This window comes from Hemibagrus wyckioides, linkage group LG07, assembly GCF_019097595.1.
Source record: "Hemibagrus wyckioides isolate EC202008001 linkage group LG07, SWU_Hwy_1.0, whole genome shotgun sequence".
In the NCBI taxonomy this organism is placed as follows: Eukaryota; Metazoa; Chordata; class Actinopteri; order Siluriformes; family Bagridae; genus Hemibagrus; species Hemibagrus wyckioides.
The window spans coordinates 22,350,437-22,361,799 of NC_080716.1; the positions used below are offsets into that span (position 1 = coordinate 22,350,437).

Genomic DNA, 11,363 nt, shown 5'->3' on the forward strand with positions numbered 1-11,363 from the left:
CAAAATATGTTTTCCTACACCATATATAACCCAGCATCTCTTCTCTGGAATTTCTGAATTCAAAAACCTAACCTCTGATTAGTTTTGTTAACAAGTAGGTGGGACACAGAGACAGAGCTGATGTTAATTAGGAAGGATAATGATCAAATCATTTTATTCGGCTCAGCATTCAGTGCAAAGATCAAATCTGGTATTAAATCCTCATTCTGTACATAACTCAAAACATGGCCATCAGATTTTTTATATTAATCTGAATTTAAATTTAGGTGAATTATAATCTTTTAATCTTAGTGTTTCAGTGTTTCTTTCTTTCTTTGATTCTCTGCACTTCAGTAGTTTCCTGATTTTCACTTTTAATTTTCAAATACTTTACAGCATCTAACATTTGTCAAGATCCTTTAAATGGGTAGAGCTTAAGCACTGTTTACATGATTCTAAAAGTCTATTAAGTCTACAAGTGTCTATCTACTTCCACCCTCTTTCTTGTTTTGACCGAAGTAAATACTAGTTTATTGGTATACTCCTCCATGTTACCACTGCTAAATGCTAATATTATTCTGAATCTGTGCATTTGAGCTTCATCTTGTAATATTAAGATTAGAAGCTCTGTTACCTGTTCTGTTTTGTTCTACTTTTATTTCAAATTTAGACTTTACAACTTGGGTTTAATAACTTAACTTGCTAATCCATGTGATTTACTAGATAATTAACATTTCAGATGTAACTCCACAATTTCCTTTCTAGTGGTTGATTGGAGGCGGGACACGAAAACTGAATGACCGAACAAAATAAGAGCCGACTCTTTCGGTTTCCAAACAGTTCATATCCCTATCTAGTGCACTACGAAGTGAACAGGGAAGTAATTTCACATAAGCAAATCAAAAGTGAAACAAAACTACATGTCGAGCTAAAATATCTCTTTATACTGAAAAATATAACCACAGCACAGTTCAACAGACTTCAAGAGGAGTATAATCACAGACAATTCTGACTTTCCACTAAATGCGAGGCAAAAAATAAAGGTAGGTACTTTAGTGTTCAGTGAAAGAATTAAGTAGTATTTTATGTTAGATTATGAACCTTGTTGGCTAAGTTAAATGAAAGAATCAGGCATTTAAGGGCCAGTAAAGTTTAAATTCGGCAAACAACATGCTTGTAAAACAACTTTTGAGTAACTTTGCTTATGATTGGCTCCTTACTCCTCTTTAGAATACCAGGTTTAACAACTCATACATAAGTGTGTGTGTAATGAAGAATTTCTTGATGTAAAGGTTTAACTGGAGTATAAAATGGCAGAAGCTTCATCACCACAACCAAGAAAAGGCAAAAGGAAACGCATGGATACACCAGATTCTTGTGAGTAACAAATGATTTATTAAAAAAATCACAATGTGTCCAGTTAAACCAGTCAATTAAGTATCCAGTGTGTATACAGAATAGTTTTCATACGGTTAAACCACAATAATTTAGCATGATGGTCCTTTATGAAAGATAGAACATTTCTAAGACAAATAGAATAAAAAAGTTCACGGATACAGATTGAGTGCTCTGTGTGTGTGTGTGGTGTGTGTGTGTAGGTCAGCACAGAAGTTGTCAGACTATTAAGCATAAACATGATCCAGTGCTTTTTTATTTACCTTAAACCCAGTTCAGTTCATGTGTATAATGTGCATGTGTAACTTACTACATTTCCTAAAATTACATATTTCCTTCACAATCTCTGAAATCTAGTTTCTCATGACTCCAGCAGTCTCCTGTCTGAAGAGCAGCTGCTGTGTTCGATCTGTCTGGATGTCTTCACTGATCCAGTCACCACTCCATGTGGACACAACTTCTGTAAGAGCTGCCTTACACAGTGCTGGGAGAACAGTCAACACTGTCAATGTCCATTATGTAAAGAGAAATTCACCAAGAGACCTAAACTGAAGATCAATATAACACTGAGAGAGGTTGCAGATCACTTCAAGAAGAAAAGTGCTTCTGACAAACCTGAGGTTCTTTGTGATGCCTGCACTGGAGAGAAGCTGAAGGCCCTGAAATCCTGTCTGGAATGTTGTGCTAGTTTGTGTAAAACTCATTTAGAGTTTCATAATAATATGCCCAAATTTAAGAAACACAAACTAATAAACCCTGTGGAGAATGTGGAGGACTACATCTGCCAGAAACATGAGAAACCTCTGGAGCTGTTCTGTAGAGATGATCAGATGTGTGTGTGTCATTTCTGCACTGAGACAGACCACAAGAATCACAACACTGTTCCTATAGAGGAGGAGAGCAGAGAGAGGAAGGTGAGAAAGACTGATTAACATCAGCTATGGGCAATATTATAGATAATGCAAATTAATATATCCAGTAGTAGATCAGAAGTTAAACATCTGCATATTATCAGTTTAAATCTGCATACTGTGATGAAGTTCATGTTAATCATTTTACCCTTCAGTGTACAATTACACAGTTGGATTGTACTCTTTCCCACATGAGTCTCTAAAGTGAATACATGTAATCAAACAGATTTCATTTAAACTGTCCTTCTGGATATGTAAGAAAATTACAAGACATTATATGAAACCATGTTAAATAAAAGGATGCTTTTTACCATGTTTTTCTGTAAATTGTTTTCTCTGCCCTCAGACCCAGCTGGTAAAAACACAGACAGATGTGCAGCAGATGATTCAGGACCGACTGAAGAGGATAAAAGAAATCAAACACTCAGTAAAGCAAAGCAAAGTGTGTATAAACATGACATGAGTTTATATCTGATACATTCATTTTTCCTTTTATTTTATAGAAATGAACAAACTTCATTAAACATTAGTTCATTATTCAGTGTTATCTGATGAAAGTGAAAATGTGTTCCTCCTTTAGAGAAGCACAGAGAAAGAGAAAGCAGACAGTGTTGAAGTCTTCACTGATCTGATTCACTCCATTGAGAGAAGTCAGGCTGAGCTGCTCGAGGTGATGGAGGAGAAGCAGAAAGCAGCAGAGAGGCAGGCTGAAGGACTCATTAAAGAGCTGGAGCAGGAAATCACTGTGCTAAAGAGGAGAGACACTGAGCTGGAGCAGCTCTCACACACTGAGGAGCATCTCCACCTCCTACAGGTCAGTGTTCCTCTCTCTGCTCACTGGCAATGCAGAACATCACAGAACAACACTCACCATGCTGAGGGATTTCTCCTCTCTCCTGCTCTACTGTAGATTTACTCCTCCATGTGCAGCCCTCCACACACCAAGAACTGGACTGAGATCAGTATTAACACTGATCTGAGTGTGGACACTGTGAGGACAGCTCTGTCTCAGCTTCAGAAGACTCTGAATGAGAAACTCACTAAAACACTCAATGACAAGTTAAAGGAAACAGGTGAGAAATTACTTTGTATTTTATATTATAAAATATAGAAATAATAATAGGCTGTTTTATTTAGATTTAACAAAAACTATATAAAAATACAATAACTAATCTGAACTAATTTTTTATAATTAGTTTCCACAGAACTGAAGAGGATTCAGCAGTATTCAGGTACAGTGAGGTTTCTGATTTCCTCTCATATTAAAATGTACATATCAGCATTACACCACTGCATCATCAGACTTATTTTCATCTGTAGATCTCTCCAGATAAAAGGAAGCCCTTAAACTTTTTTCTACTTTAGAAAGACTGATCATTTTCATACATTTCACTAATAAAATAAGTAAACCTATGTTTGGACATAGATTAACTATTTTTAATTGTATGATAAGATTGATTTCTTTGCCTATTGATGGTAAATTTAATCTTCATGCTGATCAAAAGGTGAGTTTTATACACTGAACAAAATTATAAACGTAACACTTGTTTTTGCCCCCATTTTTCATGAGCTGAACTCAGATCTAAGACTTTTTCTATGTACACAAAAGGCCTATTTCTCTCAAATATTGTTCACAAATCTGTCTAAATCTGTGTTAGTGAGCATTTTTCCTTTACCGAGGTAATCCATCCACCTCAAAGGTGTGGCATATCAAGGGGGGGTTAGGGTCATGCTGCAACATGAGGTGATGGTCGTGGATGAATGGCACAACAATGGGCCTCAGGATCTTGTCACGGTATCTCTGTGCATTCAAAATGCCATCAATAAAATGCACGGGTATTCGTTGTCCATAACATACGCCTGCCATACAGGGCAGACTTGTAGATTTGTGAACAATATTTGAGAGAAATAGGCCTTTTGTGTACAAAGAAAAAGTCTTAGATCTTTGAGTTCAGCTCATGAAAAATGGGGGCAAAAACAAAAGTGTTGCATTTATAATTTTGTTCAGTGTGTTTATGCTTTTTTTATCCCATGCAGTGTCTTTATCATTTACAAATAAGCTTGAGCGTAAAAGGCATGAATATGTTCTACAAAAATAACATTTTACACTAATATTAAATGACATCCTTAACAAGTGTGTTTAATAAAAAGAATTAATTGTATCAGTTCAGGAAAACATGTAGAAATTCAGGTCTGTGATTTTCACACCTAACTACAGATGCAGTTTACTGTATAGATCAAGGTTCAGCAATCTTAGACACACCTACAGCGTAGTCACTGATACACTGGCAGTAAGCTTCCTCGAGAGATTTTTTTAACAGTTAAAGCTCTGTCTCAGCTGCATGCCACATTTTGAACAACCATTGTTTGTTGCATTGTCATTCTTGTGTAGTGTGGTTGTTCTCCTGCACACATTTCCCACAGAAGATGCAGTGCAGTGGTTAGCTAGTGCCATGCAGTGCAGGCACTAGCTACGAAAGCTGAAGTAAATGTTCGGTCATTTCAGCCTGTCTGGACAGACGATTGTAATTTTGTTGTTTAGAAAGGCCGTGCTGTGTGTATTTATATTTTGAAAATGTTGTTTGCTGAACATCAAGTGTTAAGTGCCATTTCGAGACAAAGCACAAGTTTCAAAGATCAAGCAGAATCCATCAAACATGCCATATCGATTATCGGAAGCAAACAAACTACCTCAAAGTATTTACCTAAAAATCATGCGACAAAAGCCAGCTATAGCGTTGCTCATTGCATTGTTAAACACTGAAAGCCATTCACTGACGGCGAATATATTAAAGAAGCATTTTCTCTGTAGCTCAGAACTTCTGTTTGAAGCCTTTCCAAACAAAGACAATAAAATCCAGAAAAAAGATATTCCTGTGTCTGCTAGAAGTATTCAGCAACGTACTGAAGAAATGGCAGAAAATTTTAGCTCGCAGTCAAGAGCTGGGTTGCAAGACGAGAGCGTGGATGTGAATGAAATACAGCAAGCTGTTTTGGACATGTTTGACACAGTCATCTAGCCATCACAATTTGGCCCTTGTCAAACCCGTTCAAATCAATCGCTTGCCCATTTGTCCTGCATCTAACACATCAACATTGAGGACAAAATGTTCACTTGCTGCCTAATATATCCCACCCACTATCAGGTGCCATGATGAAGTGAGTAACACTGATTATCTTCTCAACTCTTAGTGCTCATAATGTTATGCCTGATTGGTGTATAACCCCCAGATAATGGAGGTCAGCAAAGGCAAACAGGGCCAGGGATCACACTGACTGGTATGCATCTGTTTATTTATATAGTACACATAGGTTTACATTAGTAATCGTAATGCTAATGGCTAGTCTCACAATGCAGGTTTTAGAGCATTTACAAGAATTTGGTTTGTGTGTGTAGCCTTATAAAACTATTACATTAGTTTCCATTACCATTGAACTGTACATTGATGTAAGCAACCTTCTGCAGAGAAATATTTGAAGTGCATTTCCAGTTTTTATCAGCAATTGCCACTGAAGTAAATCATACTGAAGTTTAAAACAGAAACGTAAATCTATAAGCACAAATTGTAGTAGTTGTGAAAAAAGGATAAAGAAAACACATGGCAGATCTTTTTAACTTGGAAGCTGCTGGAGATTCGACAGTGTTAGGAATAAAGCTACGATGCTGCCAAAGTAAAAGCGCTGAATGAATCTATCCTGCTGCACGAAGATGCAGGACGAGTGTGCTGTAGACATTTCTTATTAGTGCAGCTGATGTTTCCTAGTAAAATACTCTTTAACATTCCCCTGAATATTTACTCTTTAATACTCTTTAATATTCCCATTGCACATGTATATTAATGCTATAAAAATACTATTATTTCAAGATTCAAGATTCAAATCTTAAATAAGAAATATTTAATTATTAAAATATTAAATTTAATATTTAAATATTAAATAATATTATATAATATTAAATGATTTAATCACATAGTCCAATACGTTTTCAGGTCTCTGTTATTGTGCCAGGGGACTTATTAGAAACAATTTACTGATAAATAACAGAATCCATGTGAATGAACAAAATCTGACAATAATAAGTCTAGTCAGCAAACCTGTTGTGTTAAATCAAGTAACTCAACTCAACAATTAGCATGCTGCTTATGTGAATTTAAAATGATTTACTGCAAAATATGACAATTTCCCTCGAAATATTGACATTTATTAAAACAGTCATACAAAAATAGCTTATTTAGCTGGTGTGGTTTATGGTAATAAGCTTTGTAAATAAAGGTTACTAATAATATAACAGGAGTAGCTCTTCACCACCTTCATCATCAGTGTAGCTCTCAGAGGAAAAAAGCTTGGAGACTCCTGATCTACAGTAATTACTAGCAGAATGTAGTAAACAATACCTTTCCTAAATAGGCTTACACTGGAATAATCTTAACTTTTGTGATAGTGTTGTTCTCTTCATTAATAGATTTCATGGTAAAATTATGAGGCTGCTTTCTATTGTGGAGGGTCAGAGCTTCCATGACACAATTAACACATTTCACACACTTACACACTTCCCTCCAGGATATTTTTTAAGTTGGAAGATTTTTATTTGTAAAATAAATAAATAAATATATATGAATAAAAAATACACTTAAATAAAAGGTTAAAACATTTATGGTATAAGTTGTTATTCTTTATTGGGTTCACAGCAAGAAAATAATCAACAGACCAATCGAATAAATCATGGTCAGAGTAATCGATTAACAGAAGAAATAATTTACAGATGAATCGATTAGAAAATAATCATTAGTTGCAGCTTTTAGTTTGCATATTTCTGATGTGGATGTTTTCATGATGATGGCAGCATTCTTATATAGTCCTGTATTTGTTTCTGATATTCTTCAGAATCCCTTTTTGATCCTATACAGTGAGATTTTTATGCAAATCTGGTTTATTGATTTTAAATGAGATTAATCAGTAGCAAAGGCAAAATTCGAACTATTCTAATAAAATAGTTTAAGATCATGGTGTAAAAATGAGTAAACAGCAATAAATGTGTTAGTAGAAAACATAATATAAAATTGTAATGAACAGGAATTCACCAGCGGACGAGTCTAATCAATCATCACACAGGTGACCACAGGATAAGTGACAATTAAGAGGTATTTTAGAGAGAAAATCCTCCTGTATAATGCTGACAAAATGACACAGAATGCTCAGATGGTTTATTTTTTATTTCTGACTCTCATTTCAGTTGTTTCTGAAGGAGGCCATAAAATTATTAAATTTAGCTTGTTGTAAGGTGTAATCATTTTTGCACCTCACATGAATTAAATTTATTATTTTTCTGTTCCTAAACATGTTAGGTGACCACGCTTTAATGCTAATAAAAATAAATGTTTAATAAAACTATTTTGAAAAATGCAGTAAATTGGTCTCATATTCACTGAGAAATGGATAAAAATCTTCATTTTCAAAGGGGGTGTAATCATTCATGCTGAGCATTGCATATGGCTGGAATAAAATTCTAGGTTTGTTGAAAATGATTTTTTATGTGGTGTCATAATTAAACTTAATGTTGATATGGTGCACTTATTAACAAGAACATTTCAAACTGCACTTCATGTCAAAAAGGATCAAGTTTGTCCACAAATGCTTTTTTTTTCTCTAATGTTCTGTGACTCTTTCTTTCCTGAAATTCCTGAAAAACAAAAATTACAAACACAAATATATCACTAAGAATGAAAACATTTTATTTTTCTCATCTTTGACTGACTCCTGCCATAAACTGTAAACTGTTTTTTAAGCAATATTTTCAAAAATATTTCATTATTTAATCTTCTACAAATCCTCTTTATAAATCCTAATGAATATGATTCACTGGATGATTATTTAATATTTTTACCTGCATACTCATATCACACACTGTGTGTTTCTCTCAGTGGATGTGACTCTGGATCCTGATACAGCCAGTCCATATCTCATCCTGTCTGCTGATGGAAAACAAGTGACAAATGGAGACAAACGACAGAATCTCCCTGATACACCACAGAGGTTTAATACATGTCCCTGTGTTCTGGGAAAGCAGAGTTTCTCCTCAGGGAGATTTTATTATGAGGTGCAGGTCAGAGGGAAAACTGAGTGGGATGTTGGAGTGGTCAAAGAGTCCATTAACAGGAAGGGGAAGATTACACTGGGTCCTCAAAATGGATTCTGGACTGTGTGGCTGAGGAATGAGAATCAGTACAGTGCTTGTGCTGATCTCTCTGTCCCCCTCACACTGAGAGAGAAGGTGGAGGTGGTGGGGGTGTTTGTGGATTATGAGGAGGGTCTGGTCTCCTTTTATGATGTGAAGTCCAGATCTCATATCTACTCTTTCACTGGTCAGTCTTTCACTGAGAAACTCTATCCATACTTCAGTCCTGGTTTAAATGGAGGAGGTAAAAATTCAGCACCACTGATCATCTCTCCTGTATTTAAGACTAGATGATTTTAGATTCACATAAATTGGTAAGTTTAAAAAGGGATTTTAAAATCTGGTGAATATTTCAAAAACAACCGAACAACAATATATGATGTAAAATAATAAAAAATGTTTAAATAGCAAAAAAAAAAAAAAAAAACCCTGAATTTTACTTTTTAAAGATGAAATCCTAATAGAGTCTGTGATTTCATTGAGATTAATTCCATAGAGTCTGTGATTACATTTTTCCATTTTTTTATAATTGCAAATTTAGTCTAACTTTTATTACTCTATCATTAAACTCACTATGGGCTTCCAAAACTTTGTCATTAAACAATTTAATTAGTTACGGAGATAAAGAGCATTGCTCAAGTAGCCAACTAGTTTGGTTAACAGTCTGAATTTTGTGTGGTTTTATTTGGAGCTCTGTAAACCTCCCGATACTACTGTAGTGAAGAGATTCAGTCCTTGTTGTTATTCTCATCTGGTTTAAGGACACTCTTTTTAATGTGAGACTGTCAGTCAGTAACATCATTGCCACCATTCAGCAGGCAATGCAAGCCACCATGGCTAGACAACTTGAGAAACAGGTATGTTTTCTGTGCAGATTGATACAACACAAGACCAGTGTTCTGTTATTGTCAGATATGTCACTGATGACAACATCCATGAGAGGCTTGTTGCAGTGGTGAAATGCGAAGCATCCACAGGGCAGTACTTTGTCCAGGTGTTGACTGATGTTCTGGAAAGGATGAAGCTAGACTTGAGCAGTTGCATCAGCAATTCTACTGATGGAGCCGCTAGTATGCAGGGGAGGTATAAAGGCTTCAATGCCTTGCTTTCTGCAAAATCTCCTACAGAGAGCGTGTTGGCAAGTGGATCACTTTCTTTCCTTTTGAATAACACTGCTGTTTTTCTTCGAGAATCATACCAGAGAATGAACATCTGGGAGAATAAAAGCAAAGACCTGAAACACAAACGCCTTGCCCCCATTGGAGAAACAAGGTGGTGGTTGAAAGATAGCATGTTGAGGAAGGTATTTGGAGATTTTGGTAAGCCAGGCAATGCAATGTATGTTGCTCTTCTCTTCACACTTTCAGCCATAAAAGATCAGACAAATTTCAACACAAATGCACAGGTAACAGCACAAGCTTCATTGAAGGTCTTCTAAAGTATGAGCCCATCCTCACAGCCCAGCTCTTCCTGAGGATATTTGATGTAACCTCCCCAGTGTCTAAATATCTGCAGACAAGCGGCCTGGATATCCTTGCTGCCCATCGTATGATTGTCTCCTCAGAGGAACAGCTGAAAAAAAATGGCACGAGATTTTGATAGTGTCAAAGCAGCTGCAGACACATTTGTTCAGTGGGGCAATAGGAAGACACTGGAGCGGAATGCAGAAACAGACCTGGAACTGCAGGACACTCTGCCTCCAAAAAGGATACAGAGGAAGAAAACTATGCCTGGAGAGATGGCTCAACATGAAACTTTTTCTGATGCAGAGAGTGCATACAGAATTGAGGTCCATAATTTGATTATGGACACAGTAATTGAAAGCCTGCATCAGCGGTTTCTGAGTAATGGCACTTTGTATGCCGACTTGGCTCTTCTGGACCCTAAAAACTTTGACCAGATTACGGCCAACACCAGTGATCTTCCGCAGACTGCACTTCAAGAACTAAACAAATGCTTGCTTAAGTTTGACAGAACAGCTACAGTGACCAATTTCTTTCATGCTCATGGCTTCAGAAAGAGATGTTTAATTGGCCTTGGATAGTGATCAGATCATAGATGGCATTGCTGAGAGAAGTGAGCAACTACGGAAATTGCTCACCTAATTAAAAGGAGAAGAAGGTATTCATTTTCAGATGTAAGCTTGTCTGCTTAACCCTACTTGTAAGATGTCTTCTTAACCCTACTTCTATGTTGTCTTGCGTACTTGATTTCTTTACACTAACAAATAATTTATAATAAATAATAAATAATCACTAATCTGTTTTGTCTCCTTCACAGGAATCCTTTCATTATCGTTATATCTCACACTGCATCAAGATTATACCCCCTGACTAGCTAAAATATTGTCTTTATAGTTTTATATGTTGTTTGTCTTAATGTTATTTCTTTTGTTTCTTTGTTTTACAAATATGACCCAATACTGTATATTTTCAGTGATCAAATAAATGTTTAAATAGCATTTATTCTGTATTGTGTTATATTTTTATGCTAGTAAGTGATGTTAAAAATTAGTCTCCACATTAATGAGCCAATGTATTATGATGTGGGATGTGGTGGGCTGCTGTGGGCCAGGAAGTCCAGAGCCAATTTTTGGTCCCAATCCGCCCCTGAGGGCAGCCATTACAGTAGTGTTCTTGTTGATAAAAGATGTACTTGTTTGATTTGTAAAATACAGTTTTTTGCATAAAGTTTTGAAGGTATTTGACTCTGCACTTCTGTTTCTGCCCATTGCAATAGTTTTATTGCTGCAGTTTTTATAATTCTGTGTTGAGGTGTGTTACTGCTATAGTTCATTCTGTCCTAACAGCAGTGGCTGTTGCTGTTTTATTTTAACCCTCTGGGGTCTGAGGCCTTTCTGAAGACCTGCAGTGAATCGGGGCTCTTCTTAAATTTGTGTAAAT

At 36.0% G+C, this 11,363-nt stretch overlaps 1 protein-coding gene across 1 annotated transcript; it reads left to right on the forward strand.

The window, feature by feature from the left end:
• Positions 1 to 884: 884 nt before the first annotated feature.
• Positions 885 to 10,821, forward strand: LOC131355847 (E3 ubiquitin-protein ligase TRIM39-like). The gene is made up of 8 exons (XM_058394376.1): positions 885 to 1,022; positions 1,272 to 1,356; positions 1,732 to 2,288; positions 2,632 to 2,727; positions 2,866 to 3,099; positions 3,196 to 3,358; positions 3,482 to 3,517; positions 8,207 to 10,821. The coding sequence occupies exons 2-8, from the start codon at positions 1,290 to 1,292 to the stop codon at positions 8,752 to 8,754; spliced, it is 1,701 nt and encodes a 566-aa protein (XP_058250359.1). The 5' UTR covers positions 885 to 1,022; positions 1,272 to 1,289; the 3' UTR covers positions 8,755 to 10,821.
• Positions 10,822 to 11,363: the final 542 nt, after the last annotated feature.

Bases quoted from the DNA above. Each gene is read 5' to 3' on its own strand.
- LOC131355847 (XM_058394376.1), top strand. From the start codon at position 1,290: ATGGCAGAAGCTTCATCACCACAACCAAGAAAAGGCAAAAGGAAACGC. The intron at 1,357-1,731 runs GTGAGTAACAAA...TCTGAAATCTAG, and splicing joins CATGGATACACCAGATTCTT to TTTCTCATGACTCCAGCAGT. The intron at 3,359-3,481 runs GTGAGAAATTAC...TTTTATAATTAG, and splicing joins TGACAAGTTAAAGGAAACAG to TTTCCACAGAACTGAAGAGG.